This window comes from Artibeus jamaicensis, unplaced genomic scaffold (assembly GCF_021234435.1).
Source record: "Artibeus jamaicensis isolate MK-2021 breed Jamaican fruit bat unplaced genomic scaffold, CSHL_Jam_final contig_484, whole genome shotgun sequence".
Classification (NCBI taxonomy): domain Eukaryota; kingdom Metazoa; phylum Chordata; class Mammalia; order Chiroptera; family Phyllostomidae; genus Artibeus; species Artibeus jamaicensis.
In genome coordinates, this window is record NW_026521859.1 from 5,917,033 (window position 1) to 5,944,169 (window position 27,137).

The 27,137-nt window shown below is 40.8% G+C and overlaps 1 protein-coding gene across 2 annotated transcripts in view; it reads left to right on the forward strand.

Annotated features, from left to right (window-relative positions):
• The window catches only part of RHAG (Rh associated glycoprotein), a 28,205-nt gene extending 20,823 nt beyond the window's left edge, over positions 1-7,382 (forward strand). For both annotated transcript variants that reach the window (XM_053668357.1, XM_037151260.2), the window contains exons 7-10: positions 461-582; positions 3,989-4,062; positions 4,307-4,380; positions 5,050-7,382. In XM_053668357.1, the coding sequence (XP_053524332.1) occupies positions 461-582; positions 3,989-4,062; positions 4,307-4,380; positions 5,050-5,124 (345 nt within the window). In that variant the 3' untranslated portion in view covers positions 5,125-7,382. The remainder of the gene's footprint in view (positions 1-460; positions 583-3,988; positions 4,063-4,306; positions 4,381-5,049) is intronic.
• Positions 7,383-27,137: the final 19,755 nt, after the last annotated feature.

Here is a 27,137-nt window from a genome sequence, read left to right on the forward strand (position 1 = left end):
ATCGTTTGCCTTCAAAAGTACGATCACATTTCAGTGTGTGATGTTTCTGCCCTTTCCTGACTTCTTCTGGGTGGCAGGAAAGTATCCCGTATCAGCTGTTTGTAACCTGGTGTGATTGAATGTTAAGTACTGTGTTTCTTTCCTTGAAGCAGTTCCATTAAAGGTTTTGTTGATGTTTGTTTGCTTTGTATAGTTAAAAACTCTGTGCCCTTTTAAGGGGATGTGGGATTTCTTCAGTAGGTAAGGACTAGGAATTGAAGTAATTTGTTTTCAAAACCATCTACTAAAGACTAAAAAGAACAATTTTGCCACCAATGTATTCAGGTTCTTTGACTTTATGTGCTTTTAGATGTGGAAACGTGGAACGTAGATGAAGTGTTTCCTGCATGATCTTTTACTTCAATTATAGAGTCCTGTATAACTAACGAAGTAATGAACTTTCCTTTTTGTACACTTTCAGCCAATTTTTGCTAGTGAACTGAGGATCCAAGACACATGTGGGGTTCATAACCTGCATGGTTTACCTGGTGTGATAGGAGGCCTTGCGGGCATTGCGGCAGCGGCCTTGGGAGCATCTGACGTGTGAGTGAAAGAACGGGTTCTTCTGCCTCCGCCACCCCATCTAATAATATTTTCTCTCACTCTGTGAATCCAGTGATGAGAGATCTTTCTCTTTAGCAATCCAGACCAAAGTTTGTAAGTATTGTTCTTAATGAAGAGAATAGAACTAATTGGAAAATGCATCTTAACTAATATTATTAGTTTTTTTTTGTGTGTGTGTAAAGTAGCAGTGTTAAATTTCTCTACCATAGGTACCTGTCTCTGAGCAAATAGGACAATTTGATAATCACAATCAGATTACAGTAGGCTTACTCTTTTACTTGATCCCCACAAAGTGGAGCATATAGGGCATATGTAAGGAGCTGAGCGGTCGTTTTCATCCAATCCACACAAAGAAGAAGTTACTGTACCGTGGAAAGCACTTGGATCTGGAGGATGAGAAAGACTGGCATTTGCTTCAATTTTACTACTAACTAGTTAGGTGGCCGCTGACAAGTCACTCGACCTCTCTGGTTATGTTTCCTCTTTTGTAAAATGGGACAATGGTACTATGTATTCTTTAAAATCCCTAGCAGACTTAGATTCTTTCTGAAGGGGTCGTAAATAGTATTTAAATGTCCAGAGGAAGAATGGCTGTCAGTCAAATCCAGGAAAATGGAAGTGATGTCATAAGCCATCCGTTGTCCCTTTTAGGCAACAAGATTGAAGCAATTTGATAAGGGTGTCATCCATGCAAAACAGCTCGGAAGATCATAGGAAGTGAGAAGGAAGCAAAATGCTCAATTTCTAAAACTGATCAAAAGCATGAAGAAAAGGTGAATGCGTATTTGAAAATGCCTCTAGCTGGAGACATTTCTTATGCCTCCAGCTAGAGGCATAATTCGAAAGAAAAATCTTTTCAATTTTAGCTAATTAAAATTTAACTCTATTAAAACCAGTAATGATACGTATTTGAGAAACTTGCTTGATCATATTTTCTACTAAATAAAAAGTTTGCTTCCTTCTTGAATATAGTTGACCTTTTTTTTCTCTCCATGTTTTATTTTTTTACTCTTTTTGCAAATTTGGAAGACAGCTCCAGAAATAGTCACATTTTCTTTCAGTTCTTTCCAGCCCCTAACAGGTTAAGACCAAACACTAGTGTTTTCATGCAAATCATGTGTGATAAAAACACGTGTCAATGAGCTTAGCTCCTAAGTGTCATTATGGTATATAAACACTGCAAACACTCTAAAGAGGTGCCCATTGATTAGGAATATAATTCTTGCTCAGTTCCACAGATACAATAAAACGAGTCTATTTGGCTTTCAGGCTTGGTCTGACTGGGCAGCCACACTTGGGACAGGTTTCACGGTCTTGTCCTTGGGTGTAGGTTTAGTAAAAACTTCTCGGTTTACTAAGGGGGAAATGGAGTAGGGAAGGGTCTCAGAAGGCCCATCCAACTGGGTAAAGTTCACACATTCCATGCACCACGTAATACACCGAGTCCAACGGCAAAGACTATTAACTCAAGCATGTCTATTCAGAATTCTCAAATGTAAGTCAGGTCGGTAAGCACAGGGTAATGAGAAATTAATATTCTTAAGGGACATTTTTTTTCAAATAATGCAGCCTAACTTTAAAAATGTTGTTGATTTTGTTTAAACAAGTGTTTTTCAAGCCTATGTCATCATGGACCACTTCTGATCAAAAAACATATTTTAATACCTTATAAAAGATCTTAGTAAATTCTGGTGAAATTAACAGTAAGTTTACATCAGAAAAAAATCAAGCAAATATGTGTATACTAAATATTAAACCTCACTAGTAATCAAAGAAATACAAATAAAAGCAAGTTGTCAATTCTTCAGTTATTAAATTGATAAAGATTAAATAAATAATAATATCAAATGGTAGGTAAAATAGAGAAATGGGGATATAGATTGTACATTTTCAATTTGGAATAACCCTTCGTGGTTTATTACCTTTCACCAGTAATCTCATTTCTAGATAGGTTTCATCTTAGAGAAATTATTGGGGAAGTTTACAATGTTCATGAGAATATATTCTCACAATCATTAAAAAATATATACAGCATTGGAAGCAGCTTAAATATCCAACAGGTAGTGGGATGATTATAGTACATTTATATAGAGTAGTGCTCTGTAGCAATGAATATTATGATGCAAATCTGCATGTATTGACAAAAAAAGACATCAAAAATTAATGGGAACATTGTATTATAACATGGTTTCATTGTTATAAAGTACGTGTCTTATATTTTAGATTTTACACTGATAGGCTTTGAGGGAAATTAAATGTTTTCTTTTTTTATATTAGTGGTTTCTAAAATTTTCACAATGATTACATCTTCTATCATTTTTTACGTAGTAGAAAATTTTAAACCTTTTAAATAAAGGGAAAAAAAGAAATCTGAATTTAGTGCATTCTTTCCCTTGAGTGATGAGGATGAAACACCAACACACTCATGTTTCCAATTGTTTCTTTTTCTGTAATCACACCTTTGGTCTCTCAACAGCTGATTACTGTCTGCTAAGAGTGATGCATGCTAAGGAGACTCCTGCATTTCTAGTGCATTTGCCACTCATGTGACACACTCATGCATTTCAATAACTTTTTTAAAGGATTTTATTTATTTATCTTTAGAGGGGAAGGGAAGGAGAGAGGGAGAGAAACATCAATGTATGTTTGCCTCTCATGTGTCCCCTGCTGGGAACTGGCCTGCAGCCCAGGCATGTGCCCTGACTGGGAATTGCACCGCGATCCTCTGGTTCACAAGCCCGTGCTCAATCCACTGAGCTACACCAGCCAAGGCTTCAATAACTTTTTATTAGATTCTTCCATCCCCAAAATTTAAGTATTTTTTATTCATTTCATTTTAAGGTGACTACTTCTAAGATAACATGTAGCAATATACTTTAGTGTCTTCAGTGAACTGTCTCTGCAATATATGCTAAAATGAGCTTTTCTGACCTTACTGACTTTTGAATTTCATTATAGTTCCTTTTGGGATGGGGGGAAGACAGATAGAAACTCATGTTTGTTTTGAATATTACTCTGTCCTCCGTGCCTAGAAGAGAAACTGGGATGGATGAGTGCTCGATAAATATTTGTTGAATGAACCAGATCATGGATCAAACCTGGCACATTTTTACAAAATACCAAACCCTTTCTAAGGAAAATCTTTTCATCATTCTGAAGAAAAGGGTAGTTCTAGTTTAAGTGCCTATATGAATTTTTTATGTTAAGAATTTCAAAGAAAATAACTACGTGATAAAAAATAAAATGTGTAACAAATATTTGTGCACTGATGTGTAATGCTGGGCTCTGGCCTGAAGATGGCAGGCATGCACGCCCTCAGGGGAGATGAGATTTGCTTGCTGATGTCTTGCTACAAAAACAAGATTCTTTTCTTTTGGCTTCTTAGGTCTACCCCTGCCATGCAAGCAGCGGCTCTAGGTTCTTCCATTGGAACAGCAGCTGTTGGAGGGCTGATCACAGGTCAGCATAAAAGTAAACATTCCCCTGTACACATGTTTTTAGCATTATAAATTATTCACAAACTTTGATTGGTAAATTGGAAAATGTGGTAATCTGACAATAATTGTGTAAACTCAAGGGGATGCTTTTATAACAGTAGTCTTTAATTGAAAGTATTTTTAAAAAGAAAGTCTTTAATTACTTACACAAGTAAGTTTTCCTCTTTAGCATCATAACATGACTTGTTTTCTCCCCACATTAACAGGCTTAATTCTCAAGTTTCCCATCTGGGGACAGCCACCTGACCAGAACTGCTATGATGATTCTGTTTTTTGGGAGGTACTGTGCAGTGTTCTAAATAAGGATGTAAACGATGATTCCACTAGTGAAAGCTTTGCTCACCTTAAGCCTAGATGTGCATGTGTGTGTATTCATGTGATGAAATTGGATGAAATCATTATTTATAGAGAAACATTAAGACAATATGTCCATACAGACAAAATCAGAAGGTATGGTATTTTTCGAGGTAGATATTAGATGAAGAAAAGACTGAAGTAACTGCCCTTTCTCTCCTCTGAGAATTATTTAAAAATCCACTCATAAAAATAATAGGGACCCTGGGCATGAGATTTTATACTGTAATAGGCAAAAACTGGTGGAACGTGGAAGGTAGAAGAAACTCGGTGAGTACAGAAGAGGCTCTGAGAATAACAGAACGTGAGCCTCTCTCTGTCCTCCATTTTCTACCTCTTTGTTCCATGAGTGTGAGATGCTTGGGTGTGTTCAATGAGGTTTTCAGGAGAATGGTCCAGGGAAGAAAGAATGTAGTCATGGTGGGAGTGATGAACATTTCTGTTCTTTTCTTTTTCCCCAACTCAAGCAATTTTTATACCTTGTTCCTTCTAAGCGTGGATAATAATTACAGAAAATGCTTTTGTTTTGGTACTAAGCTCTGACCAGCCCAGTAAAAGAAAATACAAAGTGCATTTAATCTTGTTTTCTTTCAAGGTCCCTAAATGGAGAGAACATGACAATTATTTCTATGAGCTTAGCGGCCACAACCGGTTGGAACCTGACCCCTAATACCATTCCTCTACCTCAACTTCCTGTCTCTTTATCTGCAATAAACTCAAATTTAAACAAACATAAAGCATCCAGCAAGAGTACGGACAGGAATGGAAGATGCTGAGCCCCAAGTGTTTAGTGTAAAAATGTCTTAACATAATCTGTTGTTGTCTCTTGATATTCATTGATGGTTTAGTTGAGGAACTATGACTCATAAAACAGATGGTCGAGACTAATCTTGGCCAGTGGGTAGGTACAAGGTGAACGTTTGATGTATGTTCATGTGATTTTTCCCCATGGAGGTAGAATTACATAGAATCAACACTTTCTAAACATGTCAGTTTCTTAAATGTAGTTATAAAACTGGAGCCAATGAAATAATGATGTATATAAGAATTATGTATAGAAAGACTAGCCTTAGTTGCCAATGTTTCTATCTCATCAAGAAAGGACATCAAAAAAGGAAAAACTGCCAACTGTTGTCATTTCATCTTAAAAGAAAAAGAGGAGTCTAATATCACAAAAATGGGGAGGACATAGATTCAGGATAAAAGACAATCATTTCAATTGAATAAAATTTACCCTGCATAATAATAAAATAAAATAAAAACAATAAAGTATCAACACTTGTACTTAAAAAAAAAGACTTCAAGGAAGCTCCACCTACTTTACTTCCTGAGTTGGGGTTTACATGCAAACCTAATTAGTTCTCTCTAACCTCTTTCTCCCTCAGATCTCCAGAGAAACATGCATATACATTCACATACATCAATACATACAATGTATTCATCACTGTACCTGTACATAGCACAGGTTCAAAAAAGATGTATAAAAATTGTATGTATGTAAAGCAATAATATAATTGTTTTTGGTAGCGCTTTCTTGATTTTAAAAATTGTTGAGTTAGTAATGTTATATCTTTGCTTGAATATTCTTTTGCTTAATTTCTTTTGTATGTATACTACTTGAATATATAGCTCAAATACTATCTGACTGAAGTCTATGTTGTATTCCAATGGCTTAAATATTATTATAAAATAAAGAATCAGTCTTTGGCTCTGGTTTCTTTGGAGGTTAAAATTTATTTTATTAACAGCAACATAGTATTATCTTTTAATGAAAGTCCTGAAGTATAAACATAAACAGTGTATCCTAGAAATCATCCTCCAGCTTTCTGCCTGGGAAAATCTGTTAAGTGACTCCTCCTCCCCTAGTATGAGGAGGGGGAAGTTTCCAGAAGATTTTGGGCTGTTCTTAAAGTTCTTGCAGGTCATTCTCTCACTAGCACATGAAATCAAAAGGTCATGAGTCCAGAAGTGCATTTAAAGTATTTGCTTATGAACTCCCTCAGTCAGAACAGAAAAGCCATTAAAGTACTGTCTCAATTTTTCTGCCTTTGACCAAAAAGTAAAGAAAACCAAAAAAGCTCATATTCAAAGGGAAAACTGATTACTTTAATCTAGTATTTTAACAGTTGTTCTGGATATGGGGATTTTTATTACTTCCTGTTCATAAAATTTATAACACAGATTGTTGTGTAATAATAGCCTTTAATTTGGGGTCAAATCTTTATTATTTGTTATGAGTAAGCATAAATGGCAGACCAGAGGTGAATAGCACAGAATCAGTCATTGCTAAATTATTTGTGAATGTATTGTTCAGCATTGTTATTTTTGAAGCACACAGCATTACTAATTTTCCTAATTGTATTTCAGTGTTGGTGGTGTGTGTGTGGGTGTGTGACCACAAAGCTTCTGTACAAAATTTAATTCTGAAATGTCTTTAGAAAAGTTAAGGCTGAAGATAGGAAGAGAAAGTGGGCCAGGAATAATAGATGGTTCTTTTTTGTGTGTGGTTCTTACTGTGATCATAGGAAAAAAAACAAAACAAAAGAGTGTTGTCTGGATTTGTCACTAAACATTGTTCTGCTTTCATTTAAATTCCAAATGTATGAACAGAATGAGACAATCAGTTAAAACCAGAAATAAGAGGTGTCACAAACTTAATGGCCTTATTTTGCTATAGCAATAAAATGACCAAGAATCATCTTTTGAAAGTTGCTGCTATGGATATTTTTAGCTATAAAAATTTACCTTTGTTTTCACCTGACCTGTCTTCTGTAATTACAACATAATATAGTTGGTGTTGTGGTATGCTAACAATTCAAGGTGGGTGGGAAAATTTTTATATATTTTACCAGAAAGGCAAAACTCAATGACTTGTTTATAGGTGCCGTAAACAAGCATGCTTCTCCTTCAAAAAGAAAAATTAATAATAAAGAATACTATTGCCAGTTGGGTCGATCTCTGGTTATTTTTCACTATCTTCAGTGTGTGCTTATTGCAGAGTACATGAAAATTATTTTATATTTTCCAGTTTTGTAAATAAAGGAAACAGTACAAATAGTAAAAAGCAAGCATTAGAAGTTCTAGACCCCTGTGATGTTTACTAAACATTTGTGAGCCTGTTATTTCACTGAGAACTGTGAGATAGTATTTTCTGTGTCACAGGAATATTGGGAGAATTTGAAATGACTTGTAGAAAGTACCTTACAGAGTACTTGGCATGGTTTCAAATGCCACTGGCTTCTATTTCAAAAATAGAAGCTTCTCTTTTCCTCTTCCCAAAAGCATTTTGCAGTGATGGATATGGTTGAGAGAAAGGAGGTCTCTGTACTTCTGTTCTTTGGGGGAGACAGCCCTGTTCATTAGTATTATATTCACAATGGAGCTGCTACCATCTTACAAATTCCACCTCCCTGGACACCCAATGATTGGCAGAAGGGAAAGTACTTTGCCTAAATTGTGTTACTGACTTAGAGACTGAGATTTAAAAATTCTGAAACACAAAGAGCTAGTCTCAGCACAGGAGTGCTCTACAGTTATATACTTCTGTCATCTGGGAAAAGCTCATTTGAAAGAACCAACTTCATGACGTGTAAAAAAAATGAAAACAGCATGGATGGAACTGGAGAGTATTATGCTAAGTGAAATAAGCCAGGCAGTGAAAGACAAATACCATATGATCTCACCTATAAGTGAACCCTAATAAGAAGAAACAAGCAAAAAAAGAACCAGAGACATGGAAATAAAGAGCAAACTGGCAGGGATCATAGGAAAGAGGTATGGGGAAAGAAGGGGAAGGGTCAAGTCAAGGAACATGTACAAAGGACCCAGAAACATGGACGATGGGTGGGGAATGTGAGAGCCGGGGTCGGTCAAGGCAGGGGAGAGCAAGGGGGGTACAAATGGGGTGAACTCTAGCTGAACAACAATTAGAAAAAAAGAAATGTGTTATCTAAGTATAAATCAGCCCTGGCGGGTCTGTAAACCAAAGGGTCACTGGTTCGATTCCCATTCAGGGCACATGCCTGGGTTCCCTGCCAGGTCCCAAGAGAGGGCACACAAGAAGCAACCACGCATTGATGCTTCTCTCCCTCTTCTTCTCCCTCTCTTCCCCTTTTTCTAAAAATAAACAAATAAAAATTTTAAAAAACCCACAAATCAGATATTATTTATACTAAAAAAAAAGATGAAAACAATCCATAAGGATTTTAAAACTGATCATAAACCATTCCTGAGTCCCATCCATTGCTTGATTTCTTAAGCATCACCTTGCTCCTATACAGTTCAAGTCACTGTGGGGGCAAAAAATAAAAATCCAAGGGATTGGAAAGGGGATGGTGGCAGCTGAGGTTGGATGGCGGCAGGTGCAAGTGGCAGTGCCACGTGTGCCTGGTGCGCGCCAGGTGAAGGGGTCTGAGCCTCCTCTGGTAAGTGCTTATTGTGGTTAGCAACATTATCGACAAGGTCATGGGCACCTTCTATGTTCCCAGTGACCCTGCCTCTGTGCCACATCCTGGTGCAGTGCGCGGGGCTCCCACCGGTGCTCCGTGCCTGGCATGTACCTTGTGCCCCGCCCCACCCCCCTGCACCCCACCCCGGCCCTGGCCCTTGCCTCGCCAGTCTGGGGCACTTGCAGGCCACATCCATTGCCCGAGTATTGGTGTGCTTCTCACTCAACCTCAACATCAGAGGCTTCCTGCTGGCCATTGTTTCTGAGTTGTCATTTAATATTACTCTGGCAGCCACACTGTGCCTCTCACTTCGGAATATTTTCTCCATAAAGGTATTGAGAGAGTTGCAGTTCTACCATCTCCAGCTGCTGAACATCTTGGGTTGCCATCCTCTCTTCTTTATGGAGTCTCCTGGTGGACTTGCTGGCTTTTTGGTTAGCAGCAACCTGACCTACGTGTCCGGGGGCCCTGGACACTCCTTGGTGAGCACCTTCTCACCATGAGGACGGAGGCCAGGAGCAGTCAGGAACACCACTGGAGTTCCCTGGAGAAGCTCCACCTGCAGTGCCCTCTTCCCCCAGCAGGGGGACTATCCAAGTGGCCACAGAAACATCTTAACAGACCACTTGCAGTACAGCCCACAGAGCTCCCCAAACTCAGACAATTTGAACCACTCTGACTTGTAGACCTTAGAGGATAGAGTGGGCCATTCTGTGACTCTCCCCCGACCCCAGCAGGACCAAAACTTCTGACGACCAGCGAATGTAAGCCCAGTCTAAGAGTTAGTGCGCAACCATCAAAGGACCCTAGGGTTCCTGGCCCCAAGACCACAGGAAGCGCCCCCTGCCGCAAGGACCACCGCTCCGGAGCTCCAGTGTTTCTTGCCCTTCCTTCCTGCAGTCTGTCATCTGAGAGCAACGGCGCTACAGACAGCTTGGCCAGATTTCACCTTTCTTTGAAGACTTACTCCCTTACTATGGATTCAGAGTTTTTGTTCTGCTTCCCAAATAGCATTTCCAGAAAACCCTCTGAAAAGGTTGCTGGGGTTACAGACCCAGGAGAGGGAGAGAGATGGACTCATTTTCCCCTTGAGCCCCAAGGTCATTTGCAGTTACTGGCAAGTACTCCCAGGCAAACACTTATTGCAAGTAACATAGTATTCTTGGAGGCTGGGTTTTTGACCTGCAAGATGGAGTCCTGTGTGCAGATTCAGAGGGAAGGGCGGAGCTGGCCCTTGTTTCTCTGGGAACGGGAAGGAGGAGGTGACTGCGCGGCTGGGAGAGGGACCATTAGGAATCACGTCAGTGTTTCAAGCTTATTTCTGTCTTTTTGTCTTTTCTGGTGAGACTTCATTGCAGTGGTGACTTGGAGAGCTGTTGATATTATGAGGATCTCTCGTTTTTTAGGGACTATTTTATATTCATGTGCATTTATGCCTTGGTCTCCAGGAGTAGATACATGAAAACTGGCTTATAGATGAAAAATCCTCTTGTTTTTAACTGTTTCAAAACAAGAAATGTTCCCACTGGTGACGTCTGTCATGATACGTTTCAGCATTTGGTAGGAAACAGTGAGGGACTGAGGAGCACCCCCCAGAAGACTGCGATCACCGAAAGCAGAATGAATCAAGAATATCATCTCCATGGTTGGTGAGAGACAAGAGCGCAGCGCTTTGATTTCATGGCCTGTTCTTGTGGTTTTATACTGGGCCTGGAGAGCTTGTATGGATGTTCTGGCAGGGAGCACAGCTACTTATTTGAAGAACAGTGCTCTGCTCTGTTGGGAACCACCCTGCCTGGTTTCACAAGCTGTAACCCCCCCCCCCCCCCCCCGTGGCTAAGGCTGAGTGAGGGAACTTTGGACCATAAGCCACTAAGAAGACAAAGTTTATCTCCCTGGCAGAAGTGCCGCTTCTGCTCCTTTTACTTTATCCATAACTGGCCCCCAGTGCTTGGTCAGTTAGCCAATGACGGTTAAGATTCCCCAAGTGAGGAACAGCCTAAGAGGGGCACAATTATGTGGAGGCCCAAGGGAAGGACTCCGGGGGGCTATGGAGAAAGGGGGCAATGGACCCTTGTCCCTTGGCTTTGACATAGCCTGAGTCCTCATTCTGTATGAAAGAAGTCTCCTAATCTCTTGGCTGCCTTACTTCCCCTGCCTGACTTAAGCCTGAAACAATGACAGAGGGCGGTGCAGCCCTGTGATAGAAAGGGCAGACTCCCTGGGTGATCAGGCCTAAGAAAGAATGTGTAAAATCCTGTGAAGCCTGCTTTGTTTAGAAAGCTCTCAATTAAATGAAAAAGGTCCAAGCTAGAAGTGAGTTTGTTCTTCAAAGTTTTATGGCTCCTTAGCTAACAGACTCTGACTCAAAATAGGCCCTCAGAGTTCTTTGTATGTTATCTCTTGCTTGATCCTTACCTCCTGATAATGATTAATAAGTTTTTATCTACAAAATAAACCTAATAAAAGCCCATTGAGGAAAAGGCTCTGGGCCCTTCTCCTTTGAGAGATTGGCTACCTTTCCTCCCTAAGCAGATCATGTCTTGGTAGACTTATTCTCATCTGTGGCAGCCGGGGGGGGGGCTGTGGGTGGAGCACCCCCACACTGCTCCAGTGGGGAGGGTCATCCTCTTCCACCTAGAGCACAGCTTTGGGAGGGACGCATGTGTTGAGAGATCTCAGATGCCTTCTGGTGGCCTGTCCGTATAAAAACCATCAGCCTCAGGAATCACTGTTGTCTGTTGTTCTCTTGCCCTCTGATTACTTTGGCCCCAAGTTTCCACATTACTGTGTGAACCTGAAGGGGGCCATGGGTGACAGGAGCTGGCTGAGGTCCCTGAACAGAGGCAGCCAAGTCTACAGTAAGTTCTTCCTGCTGGTGAATAATAAATGGGGATGATTTTGCTCTGCAGAGATATTATGGTGATTGTCTTCATGATTAAAGTAACTGACTCTTTCAACATATAATTAAACTTCAAAAATGAATTAGGCCTCCATTCAGGTTTAATGACATTTTTGATGTTGCTGAAAGTGGTATATTAGTTTGTTTTCCTTTTCTAATGCAAGATCTGCTGGTGATGGGAAAGAACTGGTTTTATCCCAGTTCAGAAATGTAAAAATGAGATATTTGATTCTGTAAAATACATCAAATCAAGATCCATGTGCTTAAGACTCAGTTAAGGGCAGTTACTATTGGAGGCACTCAACTCCAATGCCTCTCCATCTGCAACAGTTTGTGGTACATAGGCCCTGAGAGGGGAGCTGTGGCGGGATTCCACTGAATTTTACATTTAGTGTGCTTACCAAAAAGGAAACACCGTCTATCTATAATGCTCTACAAAGAACATTTCGATATGTGTAGTATACCACTTCAGTATGAACCTGAAGATAACCTTGACCTCTTAAGGAGCAGTAAGCAATTTTCTTTATTTATAACATAAAATTAATGTATGTATTAATCTATGCATGTCTGTCAGGCAACTGGCTTCTGCTAGTTATTAGGAAGATATACATATTTCATTTTTCAAATTTATAGTTTGACAATTATCAGTTGGATAGTTAATATGCATAATAATGAGGCGGTATTATGCAGGGACTTAGAACATGAACAGAATATGTTGAGTAGAAAAGCAAAGGTGATTTCACAGAAAGAGACTAGAAAAAGGATGAGAGAAAGTGTGGCGTATTCAGGAAATGACTATAGGCACCTTGGAGGAATTTTGAGAAACTAAGCTAGAAAGGTAGCCTGGTACAATCGTTCTTAATTCTGGTGGCACATGGAATCGCCTGGGTGTCTAACAAATATAGTGATACCTAGAATCTTCTACGGAATTTTTATAATTCCATATAATTCCCCACCTTGCTCATTGTTTTTATTATTTTTTAATAGTTGCTCTACAGCAAGAGCCTCCTTTGTCACTGCAGCATACTCCAATTCTTTCTCTTTCCTCATCATAGAAAGTCGCAGATTTGTCTTCAGCACTGCTTGACTTTGTTTCTTCTGCCCTCGATGTCTCTATTAATTTTTCATTTTTCTGTTTTAGTTTCCACGTGTTACCTTCAAAATTCAATAATCTATTTTTCAGACTGATTACTGCCTGTCTCAAAAGTTCATTTTGCTCACTTTATTAGTGAAATTTTCACTTAAAGAGAGGAATTCATCACGTTTTGCTTTAAGAGCTCTGTGGTCCATAAGTAGCTTTTGTAAAACATCTCATTTCTCCTTTACCTGCTTGATTTCTGAGTCAGTTTGTTCATGCTGTTTTCTTTCTAGCTCAGAGATGGCAGCAATTTAATCTGACGATTTCTGGTGATTTTTCTTGAGAGTTCTAATTGCTGCCTCTGTTTCCTGCATTGATTTTTCTCAGCTTTTGAAGCTCTTCTTGGAGCAATTTAGAAGACTCATTGAGTTTATTAGATTTCATTACCTTTAGAGAGAGTGTGCATTCTGAGGTCATTGATCCGGTGGAGGGTTGTGGTGAAGTAAGCTCAGACTGACCTAAAAGACCGTCGTGGGCATTGCAAAGCTGCCCTTTGCTGAGTTTGTGCTGATTTCTTCTCCAAATTTTGATCATTGTCAAAGAAGTAAGTAGTTTATCATGGTTTAAACTACTCCATCTCATTATTTTATTTTCAGCATCAGACTGTGCTTGTTAAATTCTCATCACTTCTTTCATGGATGTACTTTGTACAAGGCCAGCTCCTGGATTCCCTGACTGAGTGGCTGACGGTAGCTTCTGCAACTTACTCTTGAGCATGACCTGTCTTCCTTATGAAATTTGGTTTCTAAGTTTTTCTGTTGTAGTTGATGTAATCAGAAGAAGCATGAGGGTTGGTGTTATAACCCAAGGTTGGTGGGACAGGGGTTGATAGTTATAAGGCCAGCTCCAGAATTCCCTGACTGAGTGGCTGACTGCAGCTTCTGCAACTTACTCTTTAGCACTGCCTGTTTTCCTTTCAGAAGTTTGGTTTCTATGTTTTTCTGTTTTAGCTGATGTTGTAAGCAGCAGAAACATGATGGTTGCTGCTATAACTCAAGGGTGGTAATGCAGTGGTTGATGGTACAAGGCCAGATCCAGAATGTCCTGACCAAATGGCTGACTGCAGCTTCTGCAACTTATTCTTTAGCACAATCTGCCTTCCTTTCAGAAGTTTACTTTTTCAGTATTCCTGTTGTGCTTGATGTCATTAGGCAGTAATTTGCTGGTTCATTTGAAGCTCTGATCTTCATACTTCTGTATTAGATCACTACAAAGTGTTTTAAGTCTCTCGTTCTCTGCTCTTAAAATTGCCTGAGTGGTTTCCACCTCCTTCCTCTTACAGTCAGTGTCTGTTCCTCTTTTTGGGATTCCTTCATCAGCACCTCTTTTGTGAAGTTTGAGAGGTGTCCTGTGAAGGAAGCCACACTGGTGTCCACTTGCCACAGAGCCAAGGTGACAAGATGAATAGATAGCAGCTTGACAACAGCTGTCAGTCACAAAGAGGCCTGATTGAGGCCACTCGCATTTAATGTAATTCCAGCCTCATTATAGACCCTGTCTCCTGAGACGATCGGCCCTGCACTACCAGAAGAGTTTCATCTGGAAACTTGGTCTGCAAGGCCAATCTCTAAGGTCTTTTGCCAGTTTTAGACTCTATCATAAAGTTTTCTCATAAGCTCAACCCGAATGAAACAACAGTTCAGAATTCCTTTATCAAGGCATCCAATATTGGATGCTCAGAAGTTGTATCTTAAGTAGAGAGGTGGCCATTGAAGAAAGGATCTAGACAGCATATGTATCCATTCATAAAATATCATTTACCTACTATATTCCAAGCAAGGCAGTCTGTTAGTTTTAGGGGAAATAAAAATACATAAAACCTGGGTGTCTGACCTGCAGGAGCTCACAATCTGTTATGAGACAGACGAGAAACAGGGTTGTCACCAGAGGTCCTCATTCCTCTCGGCACTTGTGGAGCACACCCCTAACCACTGAGCTCACACAAAGTGTCAGGCACTGTTCTAGGTCCTGGAAATACAGCACTAATAAAGTTGACTAGATTCCTGCCTCCATAATCCTTGGGGGACAAAACTAATCGATAGTATTCCCAAGCATGATCATTTTGCTGAGTTACATAGATTAAAAAAATAAGTGGCATATGAGAGAGAATGATTGAAGTGCTGCTTTTGACAGGGTGTCAGGAGTATCAGTTAAGCTGCTTTAATCTGACAAGTAGAGAAGACCTAACAGTAGCACGAGTCTTAGGGACATTAATTTTTTATTTTAAAGGACCAGAGGTTGTTGATCCCAGGGCGGGTTTAGGAATTCAGTGGTGTCATCAAAGCCCAAGCTTTTTCTCTCCTTCTCTTTCCCCACCTGCAACATGTTGGCACCTTCCTCAGGCTGTGGCTTCATGGTGGCAAGACGGCTGCCATAGCTGCAGACATGACCTTCTCTTACAGGTTTGAAAGCCAGAAGGGAGAAAGAGGTAGGGGAAGAGGGGAAAGACAACCTTTGTTCCAGTGTTGCTCTCTCATTTGATTAGGAAAAAGTCCATCCTACAAGCTCAATCCTTTCCCAGCTGACTTCTCCCTAAAATGCACTGAACACAAATGGTCACCTGTCCACATCTAATTCCGTGACCAGAAAAGTGGCCACAATTATTGCAAAACCATTATGACTGGTCAATTACAGGTGTTTGGCAAGAGGAAGAATGACCTTGGGTGGGTAAAAGGAGGTGACATTTGAAGTCAAATCTGAACTATGAGCTGATGGTTGCCAAAGGATTGAGGGTGGGGGAATGAGAATTAAAAACGATGAGGTGGTGTCAGTCCCATGCATTGTGCACTGTGGTGGCCCTGGGACAGGGTAGTTGGTTGTGGAAGGTGAGACAGTGGAGGAGACACTTGAGGACAAGGGTGAGTGAGCCCAGTGAAGCTTTGGATAGAAATGGGCAGAGGTCATTGAGGCTGCAGTAGAGCCAATGGGAAAGAGAAGGGACGTGGCCCAATTTCACATTAGGCTACAGCAGGATGAGCAAGACAAGACAGATCTCAACCCTGGTCAGGGTGACTCCAGAGGGGAAGATTCAGATTCCAACATCACAGACTGAGTGAGTAGGTGAATGTGTGCAAAAGGAGTGTGTTCAGTCTCACCTCAGGCCTTGGAGGGGACTTTGTTAACAAAGAGACAGTGGGTTGAATTGTGACTGAGGACAAGGAGTTTGCCGGCAAAGAGAGGTGGGAAGGTTGTCCAAGATAAAGGGCACAGCACACACAGGGGCATGGAGACTCTAAGGACACAAGGAAACCGGTCAGTAAGGCATCGCCTGCCCGTAATGTGCGACTCAGGGAGGGACCGGAAACCAGGCTGGAGCAGTGCTCACGAGCTCTACTTACTGGGTTAGGAGAGTGCTTTCCTTTTTTATTTTATTTTATTTTTGAAATCACAGTTGACATTCAATATTATTTTATATTAGTATCAGGTGCTATAGCATAGTGATTAAATGACTATATAATTGACGGTGTGACCCTACAATAAATTCAAGTCCCCACCAGGCACCACACATAGCAATTACAATATTACTGACAATATTCCCTATGCCATAGTACCTTATACCTCTGTGACCACTTTGTAACCACGAACTTGTACTTCTCAGTCCCTTCATGCTTTTTACCCATCCTCCAAATCCCCTTTTCCTCTGGCTACTGTCAGTCTGCCCTCTGAATCTAGGAGTCTTATTTCTCTTTTGCTTTTTTGAATTTTATTATTTAGACTCCACATATGAGTAAAATCATGTGAAATCATTTTTCACCTTAAGCTAATAAAAAATAACATTGAATATCAACTCTAATAGAACATAAAAAGACTGGTTTTAGAGTCATTTAGAATTCAGTTCAAATGTTGGCTTTGTTAGTTACAGCCAGTATGGACTTGGGAAAGTTCTTAACTACTGTTTGCCCAGTTTAGTTATTTAAAAAAGAAGTATTACTGCTTAATGTTAAGCCTGTGGGTGCTATATAAATTAGATATAACTCATGTGCAGTGCTTAGCAAGTGATTGGTACAGATTAAGCCCCAAATAAATGATAACTACCATGTTTGAGTATTTGGGGAACAGTTCAATAAACTGCCACATGACACAGCCGGGTGTCATACAGCCATGGTGTTAAAGGTCATGCTTTTGGGTTTCTGAATAATTCATAATCTTAATATGGAACTATAATAATAATGCCTATATACATATATACATTATGACCTCCTTGAGCCTAGTCAACTGGTGCCTTTAATAGCTGAAAGTTGTAACTTCTCAAAGCCTCATATATTTTGATATATTCTTGTCGATGTTTTTAAATAGGAAGGGCAGAATAAATAGGAAAGACCCACCTGCCCTCATCTAGTGCCACATCCGAGGGAAGACTGTTCAGACTTGGTGGTGTTCTATCTCCATCCCCTGGACCTGCACTCCAATAAGTAGTTTTAGGTTTTTGTTTGTTCCTTTGTTTTGATAACAATCATCATTTCCTGTGGCAGGGCCATGAGAGGAATGGAGCCAGGTGCCCAAGGCCAGCCCAGGCCTGCTCTGTGACCTCGAGGACAGGGAGACAGGAGTGAGTCAGATGAGTTAGAGGCCCTGGAGTCCAGCTGGGGAAGGCAGAGCCAGAACTGAGAACAAAGGCATGGAGGCTGGAGAGAACTGACTTGTTCCCAGACTGCAGGATGTGTGTGTGTGTGTGTGTGTGTGTGTGTGTGTGTGTGTGTGTAGGGGGTAGCAGGGTGGGGAATGAAGAGCAACAAGACAAGAAGGAGGTCAGAGGGGCCCAGGAGCTATGGCTCCACCCTGTGGGCAAATGGGAGCCTTTGGAGCTACGCAGGGGCCCTGGGGCAGGCAGGGTGCTGCAGCGCCAAGAATCCAGCTGCTCCTCCTCTGACAGGCACACAGAGGCCCACTGGAAGGGGCTCTAGGGCAGCGTCCAGCGAATCCTACTTGGAAAGACTCAGGACACAGGCACGTGGGGCCAGAAGGTAGTCACCCGGGTGAGAGAGGACAGGCACTGACTGGACTGGACCCCACACAGACCACCACTGCCCCGCCCCCGGGACCTGTTGTTCCCTGGTCATGAGGAACAGGAGGACAAGAATGATGTTCATCCAGCATGTGGGCAAAAAGGACTCCTGCTCCCGGGACCCTAGGCCTTATGCGCCTGTTCCACCTCCAGGCACCGATGACGGCCACCATCTCAGGGCCTGGGGACCAGGAGGAGACTTAGCCCTCAGCTTCTGGGCCATCAGGGGCCCCAGGCTTCACGGACTCGGACACAGGACAGGCCACTCATGGTGGCCACACCCCAAAATCGACCAAGCTCCTCGTCACTGAGCTGCCGCTGTGACAGGGACAGGAGCTGTCCTGCTCTTCCCAGAACAGCGAACCCCCTTCCAGAAGTGTGCGTTGCATCAGTGTCAAATGACCACTCCAGTGGCAGCACCACGCACGATGCACAGCCCGGGTCCCGCGCAGAGGACCGCACCCACTGCCCCACGCAGGCCGGGGCCCCGGCGACCTCAGCAGGAGTAGCCCAGCCACCCCGGAACCTGCCACTGCCATTTGGGTCTCTGGTGAGGACGGTCACTGTTATCACCCGGTGCTATTCTTCGTGTTAAACTTCAACAGACTCAGTTCAATGAGCTGATACTGTGTGTTTTTTCCCACCCCTCGCCCCCCACTCTGAAATGGTTCTGGAATTTTATTTCAAGAACTTTATTTCTTAGATTACAAGGCCCTTTAAATATGTTAGGAGCTGTGCTATTTTTACCCAGAAAAATGAACTGAAAAAACAACCCACATACTTTTCACCGACTCATTGAGACCTCCATAGAAGAACATTTGCTCCTGAATAAAAGTGTAGAAGCAACTTTCTTAGCCAGATAATGTTTAACTTTTAAAAATACTTTTTAGTGTTTAATTTAAAATTTTTGTGGATTGCTTCAAATTTAGACTTATGTTTCTTCATCCATGAGTTAAAATAGGCCCTGAACTGTTGACTTTTTAAAATAAAATTTTGCTAATATTACTAGGTTTTGGACTTGGATACTCACCCTAACACTGATGAGGTTAAATCATACAGCTTTGAAAAATTATTAACTTTATTTCTTTAATGCTTCAGTTTCACATTTCATATCATGTTTTTCCAAAGCTGTAAATCTGACGTATTGTTATAAGAATCTTGCATGTTTTTTATTTCTTAATTAGCATTTCAGTAATTAAAACACCTATATTGCTATTGTTTTAATTACACAACATCCAGAAAAACATCAATATAAATCACATCTGATTCTTTTGAATGTGTTAGTACAGAGTCATTGAATTTATTTTTATCCAACCATTTTTTAGGTGGTATGGAAGGTAAAAACTATGAAAGGGGTATATCAAGAGTTTCAGGATGCTGGGTGTCATTCTTCAAAACCACATTATTCTTTCAGAAACTGTCTGGACCGGGCCTGCCTTAACGTTCCCCTCTCCGGGGAGTGGGAATGAAAGTGCACCTGGATCGGTTACACAGCCAAAGAAAATTAGAGGCATTGGATTTGGAGACATTTTTAAAGAAGGCTCTGTGAAACTTAGGACAAGAACACCCAGTAGTGAAATAGAAGAGAAGAAATCAGAAAGGGTAATATGGATAAAACTTTACTTAGATTAACTCCACCATTTCTCTCATTAAGCATTTTTTAAAATGTTAAAGTCACTTTGCAGCTCTTGCAACTTATTCTTTAGCACTATCTATCTGTTTTTTTTTCGGAGTTTGATTTCTAAGCCTGATGTAGCTAATGTGTTTAAGCAGCAATTTGCTGCTTCATCTGAAGCTCTGATCTTCAATTTCTGTTCTAGATCACTACAAAGAGTTCGAAGTCTCTCATTCTCTAAAAACTGCCTGCGTGGCTTCCACCTCCTTCGCCTTAAAGTCAGGTGCCCTTCCTCTTTTTGGAATTCCTTCATCAGCACCTCTTTTGCGAAGATGGAGAGGTGCCCTGTGAAGGAAGCCATACCTCTGCCCACTGGCCACAAGCCAAGGCCACCCGACCAGGAAGCCATCACTGGGGTCATAGGACTGACCTGGTCCAGTGACATTGGGCAGCCCTGCCAATCGTCCAGGAACTGCAGTGTGGACGGGACTAAGCACCCATTGCTGGGCAACACCTGGGTTGGGGGTGGTGCTTCCACATGGGGAACCTGGGAATGAGGAAGCCTGGCCTGGGCCTGATGAGGGGCCCTTCCCCAGTAACACCTGCCCCAGGGGCCTCCTGCGTTTCCTGTGTCAGAAAATACACACTGCCTTTGACTTTCTTGTCACACAGCTCACATCGTCCTGCAGCTTGTGGTTTCCATGTCATGATTTTTTTTTGTATTTGAGGTAGAGTTCACACAATGACACACATCATCTTAAGAGCACAAGTGGGTGCATTGGGGCAAATGTCCATGCCTGTGCACCTGGCCTACACTGGTGACCTTACCTGGCCTACACTGGTGACCTTTCCATTGCCGCTTTGATGCCCACTCCTCCAGAGCCGTCGTTCGAGAGAGTTGCCTCAGAGTCACCCCACAGGATGGCCTTGCGAGGCCTGCTCTGATCGCTGGTCTAGGAGTTGCTAAAGCAGAGAGCACGTTTGCTGAGTTTGTAGGTGACACCAGATTGGAAGATATGTGGTGGTTAGAACTGGCAGGAATTAAAGTGGATATCTTAAAAGATACACAAAATACACAGGAATAGGTAAGTTAGCAGTACGTTCATATTTTTAATTAACAAAATCTAAGGTTAAATAGACTTGTTATTTCTGGGGAGAGCATTCAAGGACACAGTAACACAAGATGATGAAGGACGTAACTGTTTCAAAATAAAGTGGAGAATTGTCTACTAGACTATGGTTGTAATAAGGATTATAACGTCACCTGAATGTTTTTATTTAATACCAACAATGCAGTATCAGGACTTTCTTTTCTCCTCCATCTTATTGTAAGGAAGTTTAGCATTGTTGCTTAAGAGCTCACATTCTGCAGTTGTACTTTCTAGGTTTCAATCTGGGCTGTACTAAAGTAGTGTTATCCTGGGCAGGTATGTAACTGTTTACGTATTTCTAAAAGGAGTAACGATAGTGCCTGCCTCATGCAGAGTGTTCTATAGATGAAGTTATAATGAATGGAAAGTGCTTAGCTCAGGGATTGGTCCACAGGACATTTTCAAATGCTATCATCATTTGTTTCAGAGGTTCTAAAATGTGAGTACTGTGTTGTGGGTATCAGAATTTTTTTCTTAAATGAAGTTTTAAAAATTAGAAGTCTTGAGCTACCATTTAAGTAGCCTTTAAGATCTTTCTCTTTTTCATGGCTGAGTTTTCAGTCATGTTACTAATCTAGTTCTAAGTACCATTAGGGAAAGCTGGATAACTGTAAATGAAACTTTTATTTATCTTTATTTTAACTTAAAGTAGTTGATCTCACTGGTTGGGTGGTTCCAGTGGTTGGAGCATCACCCTGTACAACAGAAGACTGTGGGTTTGGTCCCCAGCTGGGGTGCTTAAGGGAGGCAATGGATTGATACTCTCTCTCTCTCATCAATCAATAAATAATATCCTCAGATGAGGATTAAAAAATAAAACAGTTTATCTTATCATGCTCTGTTCTAGCCCTTAATCATACGGTCACTAGGATCGAGATGTCAGAGTGTGGAGATAACAAAAACAGACACTAGAAGTAAAATTAAAGGTGTTTTAATAAAATTGTGTACTAGGGATGAAGCATATTCAAATACATTACTAGATTTGGTGAAGACATTGTCAACACTGTACTACTTGGTCAGAGTATGAAGTCCTGCTCAACATAAGCACCAGGAGGCTCCACCCCAGTTAGAGCTGTGCCTAGAGCATGGTAGGACTCAGAAAGTGGTCGAACGAATGATAAATAAAATTGTTACTTAACTCAGCATACAGCACTGGCTGAAATTGTCAAATTCATTTTAATAGCTTCTAGTGTATATTTCTTTGCACAAAATACTTAACAGGTATTTGTTGAAAGAATCAGCTTATATAAAGTACATGATTTAAATGATTTATTTTAGCTAAGGAATATTGTAGAACATTACTTGCCTATGAAGATGAACTTACTTTAAAGGAAGGAGAGATAATTCATTTGATAAGCAAGGTAAGAACTTTCTCAGCTTTTCACTGAACCATGTAACTTATTCATAGAAATAATTCTCAATATATTCACGTTCCCCCTGGCACGTGAGCTCTGGAAGAGCTGGGACTTTTGTTCAACTCTGTTCTGAGCACCTGCCTGACACATGGTAAGTGCTCAGAGAGGTTTTTTGTTTATTTTTTTAACATTTTTTATTGGTCTTTGTTATAATTGGTACCCGGCTGGAAATTACTCTTACCAGTTTACCATCATGTTTTGGTTTTTCTCTAATCCTAACCCCCTTCCATGTTCCTCTTCTTACTTACTTTTCCACCTCGTTTCATTTTTCCCCACTTAATGTTTGCTGTATTTTATAATAGAAAAAGACAAATAAAATAAGAAAAAACAACTTAAATGTTCCTCAATGTGCAATGGTTATGAGTCTTTATACAGTGAAAAATGGTGCAGCTTTTTAAAAGAATGAGGTAGTTGTGTAACTTGAATTAAGGTGAAATAAAAAGAAAACCCAGTAATGCTGGGATGTGGGACAAATCCTATGATTATTTTTGTAATAGAACAACATTATTGATATTTGGTTTTTGCTGGAATCCTATTGAATAGTTTTTTTAAATTTCTTCCCATTGTTTTTCTCCTCAAGCAAGGATATGTTTATTGATTTTAAAGAGAGAGGAGGGGAGAGAAAGAGAGGAAATCATCCATGTGAGAGAGAAACATCAATCAGTTGCCTCCCATATGTACCCTAACTGGGAACTGAACCTGCAACCTTTCGGGGTACAGGGCAACACTCCAACCCACTGAGCAACCTGGCCAGGGTTTTTCCCATCGTTTTAAGTTAATGATGAGATGGTTTAGTGCATGCAATTTTTAATATTCACACAGTTTGAACTAATTTCTTATAGAAGGATGGCACTTGGAATGAATTGAACAAGATCCTGTTACTTTATGAACAGTGAATAACATGATTAATATTTAGTATTATAAGATGTTGGGAAGAATGGTAAGTCACATCTGGTTTGGAAATTCATATTCTCTCTTCACCTTCTCTCACTTCCTTTTTGTTTGTTTACTTTCTTTTCTCTGAGCTTTTTTGTAAATTAAAATTTTAAATTATTTGACTTATTTAAAGATATTAAACTGAACTGTATAACTACTGTTAGGAGTAATATATGAGGACTATTTTATTTTATTGTTTTTTATTTATTGATTTTTAGAAAGAGTGAAGGACAGGAAGTGGGGGGAGGGAGGAAAAGAGAGAGAGGCAGAGAGAGAAACATCAATTTGTCGTCCCACTTATTCATGCACTCACTGTATGTGCCCTGATTAGATATTGAACCCACAACCTTGGCATATTGGGACAAGGCTCTAACCAACTGAGCAATCTAGCCAGGACCATTAAGTCTGTTAAGAGGACCTCAAGATATGTTTAGGTCATTGTTCTTTTTACTTGTAAAAGTAGTGGAATCCAGTTGTTTCCTATCTTGTATTTTTTCTTATTTAAATATAACCCTATATCTCCCCCCCCCCCCTCCTCCTATTCCTCCATCCCTCCCCCATTTTCCCTTTAACTTCCCTTCCTTCTTATCTTACATATTCTTTATTTTGCATTTTAGGGTACTGGAGAAGCTGGCTGGTGGAAGGGTGAACTTAATGGTAAAGAAGGAGTATTTCCAGACAATTTTGCTGTTCAGATAAATGAACTGGGTAAGGACTTTCCAGTAAGCTTTTATTTTTCAATGATGTGAATTGTTTAAAGAACCCTTTGCTTGTATTTCCTTAAATACAGGATTTTTCTATTGTTACTGAATAATTTAATGAGGGTTTTAGGGTCAGATTGTTACCGAACAAGAGGTCCGAGGGAGGGGCAATACAATATTTGGCCCACCTAGGGATGCCCAAAACTGCTATACAACAGGGGCCCCTCCCAAAAACAAAATACTAAAATCTACTGGGCCCCTTTGTCCGCCGCCAATTGGAAAGACATCTCTCAATGCCAGAGATTTGTGAAAAGGAAACAAAATGTTTATTTAATGCTATTCAGGCCTAATGCCTCCACTAAAATATCAAAGTCCTTTAGGGTATACACCTACACCCACACAGCGCTCCCTTCTCCCCCTGTCCCAACTCCGGGTACCGTAAATCAGGAAAAGAGCACACGTCTGTATTGCAGGCCGCTGGCACCGTCAGCTGTGTCACTGTGCAGGATCTCGAGTTAATCCAAAGTACTGTGGTACCCTCTCATGGTCCACTGGCAAGAGTCCTTTGTACCCAGTTCCAGTCAAAGTCTCTCTTGCTTTTTCAGGCCCCGCAGCCAAAGGGGGCACCCCAAAGCCGCATGGGCCTCTTCTACCAAAGCTGCAGGAGTCCGCACTCCACCAAAAGCACGTGGCTTTCTTCTTCACCTGGCTGCAGGGATCTCCATTCTGGCAAAGGTGCGTGGTTTTTCCCTTTCACCTGGGAAAGAGAGGGTCCGCACCCTGCCAAAACCACGTGGCTCCCTCTTTCACCTCACCAAGAGGGGGGTCCTCACTCTGCTGAAACCACGTGGCTCTCTCCCCATCTGGCCAAGTGGGGGCCCTTCATGTCTCGGAGCCAGTCTTTTCCAAGCTCCCACCCAGGCCATCTCACTCAGGAGCACAGCCCCTCGTTACCATTTTGAGTCCAAAACCCTTCTCACTCAGGAGAGCAGCTCCTAGTTCCATCCTGCGTCCCAGCTACTCCCCTCTCCCCGGCTCCAAACTTGGCCACAGCTATTTAACATTATCTATGAAACCAGTTAAGGGTTATAGATATGTTAAATAATCATTCCAGAGGTTAGCTGCAAAACTATTGCTATGCAAAACAGCTCTCGATGGCCCTGCTCCATTAGTTTCTTCCCCCTGGGGGGGGGCGGTGAGGACATCTTATATGTCTCTCCAATATTCCTATACACTTTGAATTCTGGACACCTTTCTAAATCTTTTTTTTTTGGGGGGCCCCCCCTGGCTGCACCCTGTATCAATATCTTCTGGTAACTTGCTTTAATTATTGTAAAAAACCCAATATTTTAGTTCTGTATTTTATTCCAAGTTATCTTTCCCCACTGATTATATTGGAGAGTAACCTGAGACTCATTACTTTATATAATTAAAAGAAAAACAAAGCTGACCATACCAGTTAGACAACTTAGCACTTGCTTGGAAGAAAAATTTTTATTTAATTTTGTTGAAAATAAGGCAATGCTGGTCTCACTGTTATTCTGTCAGTGCATTTTGGGGAAGGTAAGAAGCAGTCTTCGCCTCCTTAGGATTTAATATATCTATTTACTTCTCGTGGTGAGTAAAGTGGGCAATGGATCTAATGGGGTTTAAAAATAGGCAGGGGGGAGGGGAGTTGGAGAGCAGACACACAGCAAGACAGTCTGCCATATTTGATTTAGGCCAGCGCAGAAATCTGGGATCTTTTCAGTCTTTCTTCTGGTGAAGCAAATTACGGCAGCTCACTCAGGGAAGGCTGCCCCCATCCTAGGCCCTTCCTTTGCTGGATTTGATTCACTATTGATCCAGCCTTGAGTGTGCTTTATTTTTATACTCCACTGATTGAACACCTTCTGTTGTGTCTTTTATTAGATGTTCGTACACTATTGATTATCAATTGCTTTTAATTTGAGAAACTCAGATTCTCATACTTAAAAATGTGTCAATTTTTTAAGGCATTAAAATGCTGTCTTAAAAATAAGTGAATGCTTAAAAAGCTAGCAGAATTTGAATAAACTGAGAAAACAGAAACCTTTGTTGTTAATCTCTTTGAGAGTTTTGAAGTGTCAATAATGAAAGCTACATGTATTTGTTAGTTACACTTTTTAGAAATTTTTATTTAGTTATTTTTCAAGTACAGTTTTCTGTCTATTTCTCCCATCCCAGCCCACCCCTCCCCCATGCACCCCAACTCCCTCCCATTTCTACCCCCTTTAGTTGTTGTCCCTGTGTCCTTCATACTTGTTCCTCTAAATCCCTCCCATTTTTCCCCCTTAAATTCCCTTCCCTCTCCCCTCTGGTCACTGTCCCCCTGTTCTCTATTTCAGTGTCTTTGTTTTTATTTTGCTTGCTTGTCTGTTTTGTTGTTTAGCTTTCTGTTAAAGGTGAGATCATATGGTATTTGTCTTTCACCACCTGGCCTATTTCACTCAGCATAATGCTTTCCAGTTCCATCCATGTTGTTGCAAAGGGTAGTAGCTCCTTCTTTCTCTCTGCTACATAGAATTCCATTGTGTATATGTACCACAATTTTTGATCCATTCATTTACTGACAGGCACCTAGGTTGCTTCCAGCTCTTGGCTATTGTAAATTGTGCTGCTATGAACATAGTGGTGCATGGGTTCTTTGAAATTGATGTCTTGGGGTTCTTAGGATATAATCCTAGCAGTGGAATTGCTGGGTCAGAAGGCAGGTAGATTTTTATTTTTCTGAGAAAATTCCATACTGTTTTCCATAATGGTTGTACCAGTCTGCAATCCCGCCAACAGTAAACTAGGGTCCCCTTTTCCCCACAACCTCTCCAACATTTGTTGTTTGTTGCTTTGTTTATGATAGCCATCCTGACTGGTGTAAAGTGGTATCTCATTGTGGTTTTAATTTGCATCTCTCTGATAGCTAGCGATATTGAGCATTTCTTCATGTGTCTCTGGATCTTCTGTATGTCCTCCTTGGGGAAGTGTCTGTTCAAGTCCTTTTCCCATTTTTAGTTACTCTTTAAAAAAAAGGACAAAAATGAAGTCTGTTTCCCTCCCTTTCCCTGCTACCCCTCCCTCCTCACCCAACTCAGCCTTTAAAGATGGTAAAATGGTGCATAAGACTTTTAAACTATGGGATGTAAAGCAGAACATTTTTGTTCATCATTAAGATTTGTAGATTAATCTAACTCTGATAATTTTTGAAATATTTGAATTTTGATTGAGGAGGTATTTGTTAAAATAGGTCACTATTATGTAAAAATTTGTTAAAAAGGTCACTGACTTTTTGTCAGTGGCCTTTTGTGGAGTTGTCAGGATATAACTTTATAATTATTTTCAGGGGTGAAATGAGGTATT